Source organism: Macrosteles quadrilineatus, unplaced genomic scaffold (assembly GCF_028750875.1).
Source record: "Macrosteles quadrilineatus isolate MER2022 unplaced genomic scaffold, UCM_ALF_1.0 Scaffold_1__1_contigs__length_201487025, whole genome shotgun sequence".
Taxonomy (NCBI): domain Eukaryota; kingdom Metazoa; phylum Arthropoda; class Insecta; order Hemiptera; family Cicadellidae; genus Macrosteles; species Macrosteles quadrilineatus.
The window spans coordinates 5,297,110-5,313,265 of record NW_026542594.1 but is presented as its reverse complement, the minus strand read 5'-3'; the positions used below and the strand labels follow the sequence as shown (position 1 = coordinate 5,313,265).

The 16,156-nt window shown below is 33.7% G+C and overlaps 1 protein-coding gene across 2 annotated transcripts in view; it reads left to right on the top strand.

The window, feature by feature from the left end:
• Nucleotides 1–11,848, top strand: part of LOC128990176 (S-adenosylmethionine synthase) — a 28,600-nt gene extending 16,752 nt beyond the window's left edge. For both annotated transcript variants that reach the window (XM_054412470.1, XM_054412463.1), the window contains exons 7-9: nucleotides 8,849–9,031; nucleotides 9,287–9,420; nucleotides 10,996–11,848. In XM_054412470.1, coding sequence (XP_054268445.1) covers nucleotides 8,849–9,031; nucleotides 9,287–9,420; nucleotides 10,996–11,098 — 420 coding nt within the window. In that variant the 3' untranslated portion in view covers nucleotides 11,099–11,848. The remainder of the gene's footprint in view (nucleotides 1–8,848; nucleotides 9,032–9,286; nucleotides 9,421–10,995) is intronic.
• The last annotated feature ends 4,308 nt before the right edge of the window (nucleotides 11,849–16,156 follow it).

The window sequence follows — 16,156 nt, the reverse complement described above, 5'->3', positions numbered from 1 at the left end:
ATAATTTGTTTATTATTTGTTGTTTATTTCTTTTAAATGTCTCCGACGCAACGACAACGAAACATAGACAGGAGGCGCAATCGTGATAACGACCGCAACTACAGAACAGTAGCGCGTAATAGGCTTAACTCATCAGCTTAACAGTCTGAACATGAACCTGGACAACTTCAACTATTTGGTTACAAATACGCCCTTACACTACCCCAAAACGACTTTTCGTTCTCAATTGGCCCTCTATTAATGACCTGTGTTGCCTGTACAGCGAGGCATTTTGAGAAGGAGAGAACCGTCCGGAATGCTTTAGGTTTATCAATAACGAAGATAAACAGGGTCTGAGTTACACAACGGTAATATTTGAGTTGACTCTTTTAAATTCATTGTAAATATGACTGTTATTCAATCTGAAATAACTCCTGTAATACTTTGTAATTGCTCGAATTCGAGCAACATGTACACTAGTCCTTATTAAAGCAATTCAGATTGCAGCTTGATAATGATGTTAACAATCACCATCTTTCGGCTGAATCTTAGTGCTGAATCTATATTTGACTGAAAACAAGCTGCAATCAATGTAAGGTTGTTTTATTTAGAAAATAAAAATAAAAATAGAAGCTTTAACATTTAAAGTTCAGAAGTTTATTTACAATTCAACTCAAAACTGAAACATAAACATCACTGATATTGTTTACCTTTTACCAACATATGATGCATTTAACATGTGGTAATATGTGAACATAACATTATAATACATCTTTCTCCTTTAAAAAAAACACTGAAAGAATTTACTAAAAACAATAACCAACCAAACTTCTCCCTTCATTTGAGACCATCATATTGTATTCTGAAATCTTGATGGTAGCTTGATTTCTCTACGAGGTCTTAGTTGTACTGGCTCGTCTTGCCTTGGAACTGACTGGGAATTGTTCTGTTGAGTGAGTGATGGTTTCAGATGGCGGCGATTTATTCTTAGTGTAGCCCCGTTATCACGTTCTACCCAGTAACTTCTTGGAGTTGGTCCTTGATTAACAATCTTTCCCTGCTCCCACCATCCTTCATTTAAACACATAAGCTGTGTAAACATTTAAGCTGTTGAAATAAAGGATTTTCATTTCATTTCTAAAGACAACTCTTTCGTTATTTCTTACCACCCTCAAGTCTTTGGCTGACCGATCATAATATTTTTTCTGCAGCTGTTGTCTTGTTTTTAACCTGTATGGTACTCCATCATTCAGCGATGGTTTCAGCAGTTCCTCGGTAACAGGGATCGTTGTCTTACACCTGCGTTGAAACATCAGCTGAGCTGGAGAATATCCCAGATGCTTAACGGGCATGTTCCTAAGCTCCAATATTAAAGCCATTTGAATCCATATATTTGTATATTTGAATATTTGTATTTGAAGCCATTTTCAAATCCTTATTGTCATATTGTACTTTCCTAATCAACTCTTTGGCCATTCTAACTGCCCTTTCAGCAAGTCCATTGGATTGTGCATAGCCTGGACTGTGTGTCACAATTTCAAAATTCCATTCACAGGCAAATTCCCTCATTTGGGCACTGTTCTAAGGGACATTATCCGCTATCATTATATCAGGGGGGCCAAATCTACTGAAGATGTCTTTGCATGCTGATATTACAGAGGTTGCTGATTTACATGGCATTTTAACCAGCTCCAACCAGTTTGAGTAAGCATCCATCATGACTAAGTACACATTTCCTCCAAAACTCATAGGTTCAGGCAACCTAAACACTCCAGATACTTCCATTATTTCTTCTAGGTTTCAAAATACACCTGACACCATGTTTTATTTAGAAAATATAAATAAAAATAGAAGCTTTAACATTTAAAGTTCAGAAATTTATTTACAATCCAACTCAAGACTGATATTGTTTACCTTTTACTAACATATGATACATTTAACATGTGGTAATATGTGAACATAACATTATAATACAAAGGTAGTAGTGTACATGATTATTGGATTTTACATTTCTGAAAAATGTGTCTATTTATAAGACTAGGCCTACACAATATTTATTTGTGTTGAAATGTGACATAGCCTATTGCTTTGCTAAGTGACCAAATAAAATGATTTAATCAATAATTTTCTTATTTTTTAATAATTCTTTTATCAATCTACCATTGCGTTACTCTGGGTAGTAAATGGTATTTAACTAGGGGTCTGCAGTGCACTGAAAAAGTCGGTACGGTACAGTTTTACCACCATCGGTTCGTAACAGCTTTTTACTCGTACAAATTTGGTTGGTATAGCATACAATAACAATTAATTACTTTCAATTCACTATGGTAGTTGGTTAGAGGCACATGAAAGGCTTATCACGTGTTTGTTTAGGATTTTAACAATTTATGATTAGGGTAATGATGCAATAAAAATCCATTAGTAGTCCCAAATCCATTAATATTTTTTATCACGACAATAATTGTTGTACTCAAGGTCAATTCAAGTACTTCCGAGAACTCTTGAGTAGTTTGGCTCATTAAAGTTAATTATAATGAAATCCCAAACCTATTTGATATGAAAATGTAGATTTATAATGGCTGATAAATTTCACCGATCAAAGTTATGACTATTCTTATGTATACCTATCTTACTTTATTAGTTAAAATTTTTTTTTTTTTGAATTGACAAAACCTCAAGGTTGTTGTGTGCATTAGTTTTTTTCCTGTTATGCAAGCTTGATCTCAACCTACTTGGTCTCAAATCATGTCAGCAAGTTCTGTATCTCTGTCTTATATTGTTAGCTGTTCCGGTTTTAATGTTTTTGTTTCCTATATTTTTTATTGTGATGTAGGCTTAGAGGCTCTTTATACAATCTAAATCTTATAAACTAGATTTATGATAGTGACGGCAAAAATAGTAGTCGCGTTTGGTACCGATTTTGTACCAAGAACCGAGGTACAAAATATTTTACCGTCCTTCAATTTTCTGTACTGTAGACCCCAAATTTTAACTAAATAATTTTTAATTTGTCACGTAACTCTTTTACCATAAAACTTAGCTTGTTTTTTCATTATTCTATAGAAAACAATACCACTGTTTGTTGTCTTAATAAATAGCTAGTGGTATTAAAGTGATATTAAACATTTCTCTATCCTACAAATGTGGCTTTAAACATTGTGATGTTATCAATCACCATCTTTCGGCTGAATCTATGTGCTGACAATTTATATCTCTAGGCTACTGAATGTTAAATGCCACAGTCTTTTTATACTTCGCTTATTTTTCATTTTTTTATTCATTTATCTAATGAGGTTAAGAAATGGTTTTGCAGTTATAGAGTAGGCCTAGCTTATTTTTCAGTTAAGTTTCTCTAGTATAGTCCTCGCCACCCTAAGCTGCCTCAACTTAAGGGTGGCGAGGACTATAACATATCTAATGAGGTTAAGAATAATGATTTTGGCAATAATTATGCAATAGATTATCCTTAAAACAGTTGAGTAGTCAAACTTTATGATCAGATTAAGCCTAGTCCACATTTTTGGCAATTTGTCTCCGGAAACATGTGTTGATCGACTGTCTCTGTAGTGTTGCCTTTTATTTCTAGCGATGTCTCTAATACATCGGCATACTGTCGGACCTTTCTAGAGAAACTTGTGTTTCCACCCATATCTATTCCTCGTTACATCAGCCGATTGTTTAAGAAGTTAAAAGCGTGCACAGGATAAAATCATGTCCTCTTCCATCGCCATCGCGATTTACACTGGCTGGCTAGTGTGGACACTAAACAAATCAGAAACTTGCATCCGAAACTGTGTGAGCAGGCCTACTATCGCCCAGCTCAGTCTCCATGTGTGGACTAGGCTTTATATATATATTCACAATAGCAATCTTAGGGAAATAATTAAATTTTTAAATTGTTCTATCCTCCTGGCTTATAATGTTATCATATTTTTTGCATTTTAATTATAATTTATAAATCATAATACAGTAGTTTCTTTACATCCTACAAAGTAATTCAAACTGTGAAAATATACTACCATGTAGTAAAATTAACAGTGAACTGCAGCTAAACATAATGATGAAGTAACAATCACCATCTTTCGGCTGACCCTGAGTGCTGAAGCCAAATACTTACTGAATGAGAGCTGCTATAGCAAGTTTAGATTTGAGTATTTGAACACCCTAAAACTAGGGGTCTGCGGTGCACCGAAAAAGTCGGTACGGTACGGTACAAGCTTAATTACCGTCATCGGTTCGGTACAGCATTTTACACGGTACAAATTCGGTTCGGTACAGCCTATTATAATAATAAATTACTTTCAGATTACTATCGTAGTCAACGGCAGTTGGTTCCGAGCACATAAAAGTCTTATCAGATGTTTGTTTACGATCTTCATAATTTATTACTAGCGTGATGATGCAATAAAAAACCCATTAGCAGTCCCAAATCCATTAACATTTTATCACGACAATAATTGTTGTATTGAAGTACTTCCAAGAACTGTTGAGTTTTATCACTTTTATTTCTTTACGACTTTCCCCAATTCTGTTTTATCATAAAAATAATAGTTTTATGATGACTGTTAAATGTTATCTCTAACTTAATCAGTATTTTCGTGAATATTGAATTTGCCGCTGGCCATTGCCTACTGCCACAAAACTGTTTATGGCTACATATTAAACTTGTAACTAATCTACAATCTTATTTTATAAATTAAAATATTTGTTATGGATATTTTATCTTTCTATTTACGAAACCACAAGCATAGTTGTTGTTGTTCGCATATTTTTTTTCGTTATGCAAGCCTACTCGGTCTCAAATTACCGTCATTGTACTCAAATTGTATGTCATTGCATGTTCTGTATCTTGTCCTATATTGGTAGATGTGGCTGTTTAAGGCTTAAATGTTTTTTAGTTTCCTGTATTTTTTATTGTGTTGAAGGTACTTTATACAATCTAAATCTTATGAACTAGATACTAATGTTTCCCGAAAAAAAAGTCGGAATAGAAACAATAGAAAGGCAACACAATAGAAGGGTGGGAGGGGTTGGGCAATGACCTTGAAAGGAGCGCGGGTAGTGAGTCAAGTAGGACCGGAGGGGGAAGGGGTGGGTAAGACCTTGAAGCTAGACTTGCACTACTTCCCTAAACCTAAAGGACTGGCCGGCGAGTGGTATTCCAATCACAGGACAAGATACGTTGTTTTCTGGGTATTCATTGCCCGGTTTGACTTTGGATTGTCTTACTGTGTAAAAACTTTGAATAATAAAAAATTAAGTTAGAACTAACCACGATTATTTAGCATTGATTGTGTACATATTATATGATTAACGATAGGGACCATGGATATATACAAACTTTTGTCGTGATTTTAATTTCAACATCAAAATACAATATATTGCACAATCGTGATATTTTAGGCCATTGACCTTTATTATGCATCCGGTATTGCTGTTTCAGAAGAGAAGCACGTTGATAAATTATAAATTGATATTCCCGTAGTTAAAAAGAATTATTTTATAAACCTATAAAACAAAATCATAAAATCTTATATAAAGATAACAATAACGGAAATTGTAAAAAGGGTATAAAGATAACAACGTCGTTATTCTTTCTCTTTGTTCTTCTATTTCTTGGGTTTCCCTTCATCACGCATTCAACAAGTTGCCATGGTTACTAATCACCCATGTCGTTATCAGCTTTTGTGACATAGCGCACAGCAGGGGGTAAAACTTGACGAAAATCGGTAAATTTTTACCTATTATTTAATTACCAATGAATGTACTACTTTATTGGTATTTGGTATTGTATTAATAATCGGTCCAAATGGCAGTTTTTTTTCAAATTTTACACCAAATTTATTGAAATTTCAAGGTGAATATTAATAAAACAATTATTACCAAATATTTGTATTCATTTAAAAGATTGATTTGTGGTATTGGGTTCCCCACTGAGTGCAGCCGAGCGTCACTAATGAGGGTCGGACCTTCTTGGGGGTGAACAATAGACGGCTTATCAGACCCTCCCCTCCCCCGTGGTCTGGAGAAAGCATGTAAACAAACTATTGCACAAGCGTGACTTGGCATTGAGCTGCTTCAACTATAATTTTGTCAAATGAACTGTGATGTTTCAAAATCAAAAACAATAATTTTGGACCATACTGCTTAACAATAATGGACTGCAATTATTGTTGAACATACAATCCATTTTTAACAAACTAAGATTATACGATTCAAATACAATTATAAAAATTATCTTGGTATTTTACTTGGGGTAATGAAGTTATGTTATGTGTATGTCAAATAATTTGCACAATGCATGGTGTGTGCTTTTTTTTTAACTGCTTTTTGATTTTATTTTCTCCAAATGTGCATGGTTTTAATCTGATTTATTTAACTTTTTATTTTGTATGCTATTTGACTTAAACTAAGCATGGTTTGATTTTATTGTTAACCAATCTCTGATGATGGTTTATTTTTATTTACTGAATTATGTATTGACATAGCCTATTATGTAATGTTTAATGGCCAAATAAACAATTTGAATTTGAATTTGAATGTAGGCTAGTGTAATTCTCGGTTCATCAAGGTTCTACTGAATTATGTTTGGCAGTGAATAAGTGTAGAAAGCAATTTATAAATTCAGGGATACACACCTTTTACACAGTTATAAAGTCTAATTGCCCAACATCAAATCTTACTCTATGATAATCCAAATTTTAGTTTCAGAAAAAAACTTTGCAAGAATTGTATCCATCTTATAACTTAACTAGTTTTGAAGCTGATAAAAAAAATGGTCTTTGCCATTACTTCATCATAACCTCCAGTTTTTCATTGTCATCTGCTGTGAACAGCTGGCAAAACTACACCACTGAATGTTTTTATGTGTTTTTAAAATTTAAAAAAAACAACTAGACATTGTGTTGGTTGGAAATAATTTACCAGTTTTGTGAAATTATCTTGTCAATAAATGTTTCAAAGATGTTTATTCATAAAAACTCTTATCCTATTTTTAAACTATGCACTATATGCACTATTTTCAAAGTATCTCAGAGTAAAATAGGTAAAGCCTTTATCTCAACTGTGATTTTTCTTGACACAATCTTCGTAGTAGTAAAAGGTTTTGTTTTAATAATATGTGGTACAGTAATTAATGTTAGAAAACCATGAATGTAGGATACTATCCATTTTCATAGTAATATCTATGTATTAAAGTTAAAAATAATGGTTTAGATACAGTTCTGAGAAGAAAACCGCAAAAATACGGGTAGCCGCGTACCGTACCGATTTTGTACTGAGAACCGAGGTACAAAATATTGTACCGTACCGAACCGTACCGACCTTAAATTTTCTGTACCGCAGACCCCTACCTAAAACTCTTAATTTGTGAACATGTTTTATTATTAAATATTAGTGATGGGTCGGTACCACTTTTTCAAAGCCGGTACTGTTACTGGTTCCTTACCAAAATCGGTTCTCGGTTCCAGTACCATCGGGACCTCATTACAATTAGGTTCCATTTTTGAGGTGTTGCCTTCCGGATTACTTAACGATATTAATCTACAGCTTAAATACCTTCTTGTTGCTACTGTAATCCTCTGTCGTCTGGATGGAGACCGGTTTCGACACTCATGGTGTCATTGTCAAACCTTAAAGACGTGTTGTCGACCTATGACGACCTCCTAGGAGCGACAACACGTCTTTTAAGGCTTGACAATGGCACCATGAGTGTTGAAACTGGTCGCCATCCAGACGACAGAGGATTACAGTGGCAACAATAAGGTGTTTAACTTAGGATACTTAATTTTAAATGTTTTATTTAAGAAAAATACAGTATCCCTATTTCAATTTTTAAAACTTATTGTTTTTATTAGTGTAGGTTGTAGGTTCGTTATATTAAAGGATTACGAAAACGAAATCTTGACATATTTGTACAAAAAACACTTTAAGAACCAAACTAATTCAAATCAAAACAATATACCATTCCAGAAGTTTTAAATATAGGCCTGTTTGTTGAAAAGGTTCACTGCTAAACCAATAAATTCAACATATGCTACTAACCTTGGAAAGAAAAGTGGCTCTGGAAATTTGTTAAACTAAGTTAACTGCCTGTTAAGTTCTAGCTAAATATTTAGAAGGAAGCAATTTTGAGTCATTTTGTACCTATAGCCTGCATTAGGCCCCTCGCCCACTGTACGATTTTGACACTTGTTGTACAATATTTCTATCGTATGTGCGGTCCTCGCCCACGTTACGCCACTTTATCGGATAAATGACCAGTTGCTCGAGTGAGTGAGTGTGTTTGGCGCAAAATCTAAACAGTGGTTCTGTGTCAAGGAGTAAAATAGTAAATCCGTTAGGTGTTGTTGCAATGTGGCTGCTGTGGCGTAGGATTAGGTTTCCAAGCTTCTTTAGTTGCATTTCTGTCCTTATAATCGTCTAAAATTTTATCCCACAGAACTGGCTTTGCTTCCACTAATAAAATAAAAACATCATTGTCAATTATCACTCCAGTTGCTGTCTTCAATCCGCACGCCAATCAATTTGATGCCATTGACACTCAAAATTGTCACTATTCACGCCGAAAAACAAACGCAGTATGCAAAGTTCACAGTGAGAAGGTGCAGTGATAACTAGGACTACTGGGAAGAAGGCACAACATCCGCAAAAAATTCTTGGGGCGAGTGCCCATTTTATCATGTACGCCACTGCGAGCACAACGGTCACAGTTTGTCATGGTCGTGAGACTGTCGTACAGTGGGCGAGAGCTCATGTGATCCAATGGTTCACTACAAAATATTGTACCGTACCGACCTTAAATTTTCTGTACCGCAGACTCCTAATCAATAGTCAAAAGTTATGTCAACCTAATGTTTGTCCACCCCAGGGAGATGCTGGCTTGACTGGTCGCAAGATCATCGTAGACACATACGGAGGCTGGGGAGCCCATGGTGGAGGAGCGTTCTCAGGCAAAGACTTTACTAAGGTGGACCGCAGTGCAGCCTACGCTGCCCGCTGGGTCGCCAAGTCACTGGTCAAAGCCGGCTACTGCAAACGTTGTCTTGTGCAGGTAAACCAGTCCAGCTTACACAAAATATTGTAGGCTATACAATAGTTCTGCTCAATTTTTATTTTTAATTAATTTTTCATTTGAATTTCAATGATGTATTTTAGTATTTGCTACTCTTGACTCAACTTTTACATAAGCAGTTTATTTATTTTTATTTTTGTATACAAGTTCAGCTGTCTTTAGCTAAGACAAGGTTAGGCTAATGACTTTTATTTGTAAATGTTATATACTGCAGCAAATCTTTTTCCCCCTCAGGTTTCCTATGCTATTGGAGTTGCCGAACCTATCTCCATAACACTGTTTGACTACGGCACGTCAACTAAGTCACAGAAAGACCTTCTTGCCATTGTTAAGAAGAATTTCGACCTGAGGCCTGGAAAGATTGTGAGGTAAGAGAGCTTTCTAGTTTTGTTTTATTTTGTAGCTGATACTTCAGTTAAATAATTAACCTCAAACAGAGGCAACCATGAGTACCGTTATACCGTTAACCGTTGTACCGTTAACATGAAAAGAAACCGTTTATGAAAATGAATTTGAAGTAGCCTAGACTACTTTTAGTGATGATTGTAACCTGATTGAGACAGATGGATCTACTTGTGTTATAGATTTACAATCAGTGAATTTAATTGATTTTAAATTAGTAGTTAAATTCACATAAAAAATATCTTAATCAAAGATAAACTTTAAAAGTCAAAGAGTATTTCTTTTTTGCCTAGGAAACAAGTTTGAACCGTAGGTATTAAAATGTGCAATATGCACATGGGTCTATTAGTTTAGATTAGTAAGTTAAACTAGTAACTTTAAAATAAATATAATGTATTGAAATAAAATTAATAAAACCATTTACAACCATAAAGGTATTGGTTGTAATATACAATATACTGTGACATAGAGGTTATGGTCCAAAGTAATTACATAACTTTTCATTGCAAATAGTAGTCATTTATGGTTAGTGCAATACCGGTATTTATTTTTAAATGGTTCCTATTCCATTCTTCCTTTTTAAATGGTTCCTATTCCATTCTTCCTTTTTAATCACAATAAGCCCATTTTGTAATTATTTTTGGGAGTCAATATTTAAAGATTTGAGATCCAATTTTTTTAGGATTTGGATTTCAGATCTAAAAGTCCTGGATTCAACCATCACTAGTTTTATATGAAAGTAAAATAATTAAATTTTAACATCAACAACAGTCCTTATTCATAAATTAGCAGAGCACAAAGAGTTAAACAGTTTTCTTAAAGAAAATGAGTTTTTCAGAAATATGCTATATGCAGAAATACGATGACCAATCACGGCTTACTGACTAGTGGTCAATTACAATCTACAAACCCATTTGTCTGCAGGCAGATCAAAAGCCAACAAAAACATTAATAGGCCTATTCAGTTGGTTTTGATTAATGGAAGCATATGCTTATTATTTGACACAAAATTCGGCACGTTCTGTATTTGACCAATTTACTGCTACCTAAGTGTAACGTGTTTTGGGCTTTTGTCGTAAGTATAATAGACACCGGGAATACCGTGAATACCGGGAAGAATCTGAATTTTGTTTATAGCCTCTGCTAACAACCCTGTATTCATGTTTATGATTTCTTTGTCTTTTGGTAAAGGATAGTCGCTCTTCATCGATCACATCATCTAACTTCTCATCTTAAGAATCTTAAGGGTCTTAGGAATCTTAAGAATAAGGATCTATTTCTTGCACTTCTTTGTCAAGAAGGGTGACATCCGGTATAACATCCTTGTCTTCAGATTTTGAATTGAGATAACCATGCCATTTGTAGATAGTGGTGCATTATATCCTTGCCTTCTGACAGAAGCAGGCCGTCCCTAGGGTTGGCGGCGCCTGGAGCAAACGTGGTCGTGGCGCCCTCCCCTCCCCCCCAGCAGTAATAGTCGCATTCGCATATTTTAATTTGTTGGTTTTTCTTTGCTATAATTGTAAACATTAATTTTTCAGGGACCTCAACTTGAAGAATCCTATCTACCAGAAGACAAGTTCCTATGGTCACTTTGGACGAGACATCTTTCCTTGGGAGCAGCCAAAGCAGCTTGAAGAGTAGCATCAGCCACTAATAACTTGTGGACCCATCAGTAATTAAATGGCTGCTTATAAACAATCAGTTTTAAGGTGTAGTCATTCCAGTGAGATCACCGTTAGATATTGTTAACAATTTCAACTACTCAACATTGCTGAACAGTTTAGAACATCAACATGATTATCAAATTGGCATCAAACAATTTATTAATCATTCACATTTTTGTCATATGTTATTAAGTAGTTTTTTAATCATTTATTTGCTAAAATCCCAAGACATTGTTGTTAAAGTTATCCTTATTATTAAGTTTTTATTTTTCGTTTATATTTGCAGTTAAATTATAGCTTTATAAGTCAGTTTTTTTTACTGTTTAATATCCTTTCAGTATGATTTGTATTAGTTTTTATACATCAAAGACTTAGTTTACTATTTATCTTTGCATTTTCAATAAGTCTGATTCTTGACAAATGCATAAACAAGTGAGTTGACAGACCCAGGCAAGGGCTACCTTGCTTGCAAATGCTATGCGACTATTGCATCATTTGTGTTGTGTTTCCGAGAAGATTTTGGAAAAGAGCTTTTTCGAAAACACACCGGTCTGCCAACAATAACATCCTGTTGCAAAGTGGAAATTGGAACAGGACTGCTCATCAGAGTTTTACTAATTTTTAGTCTCACTTCGAGGTGTTGTGTGTCCAAGTGATTTCTTATTTCGTATTCTGCATCGTCTATGAGATATTTATTGTACCATATAAATAAATATCATAGAAGCAATTGAGGCATTGTATTTTCTTTTCCCCTTGGATCAGTTTTTAACCCGGTTTAGACCCTCTTACTATTAACACTAATGTACCCCATGTTAGCGAATTTCCCATTTAAGGAGGAAATAAGCTATTACTCTCGGTCTCAAGGTAAAACCTAGGCCAGGTATTAATTTACTTTTTTGTTTTGATGTTCATAGTGGCCAACAACACAATCCATTCAAATTCATACATACATATTTATTTTACAGTAGAACCTTGATAGTTCACGACACTTGATAGTTCACGACACTTGATAGTTCACGACACTTGATAGTTTGACACTCCCTATGGTTAGACACAGGCCGTGATGACGTGACATGTCGGCATAGGCCAATGACGGGTTTGCCGAGGTAAAAACTAGAGTCTTCTTATTTTGTGCATGTAAAAACTAAATACTATAATAACTATCCCTTTACTTTAATTTTTTTCTAACATGGAAAGTGTGTTTTAAATAATCCCTGTGTGTAAATAAATGTCCAATAAACTTCTTATGGTTTAAAAGTGTTATTTCTTTAATATCTAGAAAATAAAAAAACATGGTACCTTTTTTTATATTTTTACCAACCAATGCACATTTTTACATTTTGGTTCATGATCACAGTAATAATATTATTGAATCTACAATAATGTTTGGGATTTGTGGTGCTCCGAACAAGTCACTTGATTCTGCTCAATTATCGCAATCCATTTAGTACAGCATTTTCCACTTCACAAATTTAGATTGGTACAGCCTACAATTAGTTATTAGGTTTGCTTTCATAGCAGTGAAAGCCAGTTGAGCGGAGCGATCAGGTTTCATAGTTTTTAATAAAAGCAATAAATAGCCATGTTAATAGATATAATGCAACTATTTTATCGATTTAATTTATCAGTTTGTCTCAGAACTAGCAACATCTATAACAAGTTTCATAAGTAAAGATTTGGATATTATATTCATATCCTTTGTATCAGTATTTTTGTTTGTTGTTGAACCCAAATCGGACTGTGAACCCAATTAATATTTTCTCAATCTTGGCAAAATTTTGCAATTTAGGCAGAAATAATCCTGCATGGATCCATAGAACTATCAGATGCATTTTTTTAAAGACGACAGAATTCAACAAACAGTTTTCACCTTACCTAAGGTCTGTTTTTTTTTTTTTTTTTTTTTACACTTCATTTAACATTTGAAAAGCATTGTTTTCAACCAAGCGTTCTACATTCAACTATAAAAACTTTTGTTTACTTTCTCCTTGTTATTTTTAATTCAGTCAAGATGGTTACTTAGCAACCCAGAAGACTAATCTATCTATCTATACTATTATAAAAAAGAGGTGGTTGACCATTTCGTAGAGCTTAAAAAAACAAATAATTTAGTATGTTGAAGCGTTATTGTGCGCCTAATGGTTAGGGAAAAATTCCAAAAAACTGTAAATTTAAATTTACTATGTTATTCTTATAGAGAATAAGTAAACTGTTGTAGTTTGCTTGTTTATGAACATATTTTGGAAAATGCATTCATTTCATACTAAACTATATTTAACATTTTACAAAAAAAAAACACCTTTTTACCCTCCCTGTTGCAGCAAACCTAAGTACTCGTTAAACTAATGCTATGTAAATAGGGAATAAATGTGATATTTTTAAGGATACATTTTAGTGTAAATCCAATCAGGCAAATGGAAATTCGATTAGTCTGCAGGTTTGCTGCGGCGGGGGTATTTTTTTTTTTTTTTTCATTTTTTCATTATAAATCATAACTTATCTTAATTACTTTCATAATTATTTGCAAATCTACACGAATTAGGCTTTCAAACTACCCATTAATTAATAAAATCGATCCAGTAGAACTCTAGATTTAGTTGTACTGTACAAAGATTTTCAAAACTGAATTACAGTATATATAAAGTAGATAAAATATTAGTAGATGTTTCATGATTAGATGATTTGTACAAATAAGTTAAACTAAATTGTCTTCAATATTTCATAACAACTATAAATTTGGATTCGTATAACTTATTTGCCAATAACTTTTAAGCCGTTGGTAAATCGACCAAAGTAGATGTGGTATTTTGAAAGATAATTAAATTTCCTACAAATCCATATATCCTTATATAATACCGTATACAGGGTGACAAAAAAGTCTGGAAACGGCTTAACCCTTTGATTCACAGTGGTATTATCAGGATACCACTTGTAAAATAAATTTTACTGCATTGATGCATACTGGTATTGTGGAAATACCATACCAGGGGCCTAGTCAGTGCTGTAACCTAGCGTATTTTGGAGGAATTAGTAGCTTCTAGATAAATTTAGTATTAAAGTTGAAGTTTCAAAGCGTCGTTGCATGCTACAGGCTACAGGCTGTTATGCAGAGGTTTTGACTGTCTTGTATACCCTTCTATTACATATAACAAAGTAAGATATATGTTTTTATGTTGAATTAGACACTATGTAATTGTTATATTGCGTCAAAAACACTGTTTTTGTTCAAACTGAAAGTTTATTTTGCCAAATATAGGTGGTATACCTACAATACCACTATGCTACTAACACTAGACATATTTTGTTGTTGCCTTACTAAGCTAAAATATAATTTCAAGCATATTTTGTGATAATTTTCGTTATTTTTTCAGGTAAATGAATCATATAAATTTTACTTACTATATTTTAAATATTTATTTATTATTCTCCGATATCCAAAAGACATGACTGAAGACATCTTACTAACAGAAATTCTAAATGACGGTTGCTAAGATGAAATAGGTTTATCAGATAATTGACCAGATGACAGTAACTTAGTCTCTCTTCGGCAAATATACTCATCTTCATTGATGAAAATACATAATTTATTTTTATCATTATAAATCACCTATTGCGTTTGGAATCATAACCCAGGTGAAGCAATTCCGCATCTCCTACACGAATGGCTTACACTCAAAATCGACGAAAGGCAAAGGAAAGGCTAAATTAAATTTGATCAAACATAAATTTAAAATGCCAGTAGAAAAGAGGCTCAAGGAGAACGTTCACATGCCCATAATATCAACATGGACGAGATGCAACTTATGCAGCACAAAAAAGAAAAAGATTCGCTCATACTGGGAATGTAACGAGCGCAAAGTGTGCTTATGCTAGACAGACAAAAAATAGTTTTTATGAGTTTCACAACTGAACTAAGATAAAGATGAATCTTGAATCTTAAAATTGGAGAATACGATGTTGTACAATGATTCTCTGGAAACTTGTTATTTTATAACAGACCTTCAAATGTATTCAGTATTGTCATACAAATGTATTTACGAGTACAGTACCTACTAATATCTTGAGCTAATTCACTATTTTTCACATAGATTAGATAAGTAATCTTTTTATTACAATACATGAACAGGTAAATAATTGTTTCTCATCTGTAACATATTGGTAGGTTTTACGTTTCAAGGAAGGTTTTTAATATTTTATATGCACATTAGACTACGCACTGATACACAGTGGTATATATAGAATACCACCTCGTTTTTTATTAATAAAAATTATAAAAATAAAATTAAATTTTTTAAATTATTTTTCCTGAGCTCTGACACGGTTAAGGTTACCAAAAAACATCAATTCAGTAAAAATTGAAATAAAAAAATTTTACTGTGCATCAAAGGGTTAATATCTTTTTAACTAAATCCGTTAGAAAAGTCAAACTTTTAACATCAACTTACATGTATAAAAACTACTTTTTCCAAGCATTTTCATGTTTTTACCTCCACCAGGGGACGACCCGTAAGGAGTAGGTACAAAATCTTTAATGTAAGCATAGGTTGATATGCACACCATTTTAAAGGTCTGGTCAAGTGGAGTTCATTGCCGGAAACCGCATCTCAAAAGGTTCATTCGTTACAAAATGGCGGCATTTCAAAGTTCTTGTGGAATATACCTTTACAGGCCTTAATATTGGTAAATACTCGTATTAAACATTATCTTGAGAGCTGAAACTGTATTTTAAAGTCAACTGGCTCATAGACTAATATTATTCAATCTTCAAAACAAATTTAAATGGGTTTCAGATTTCCCGGCTAATGTTGAATATGAGTATTTACCAATACTAAGGCCTCTGCAGGTATATTCCGCAAGAACTTTGGACTGCCGCCATTTTGTAACGAATGAACCTTTTGAGATGCGGTTTCCGGCAATGAACTCCACTTGACCAGACCTTTAAAATGGTGTGCATATCAACCTATGCTTACATTAAAGATTTTGTACCTACTCCTTACGGGTCGTCCCCTGGTGGAGGTAAAAACATGAAAATGCT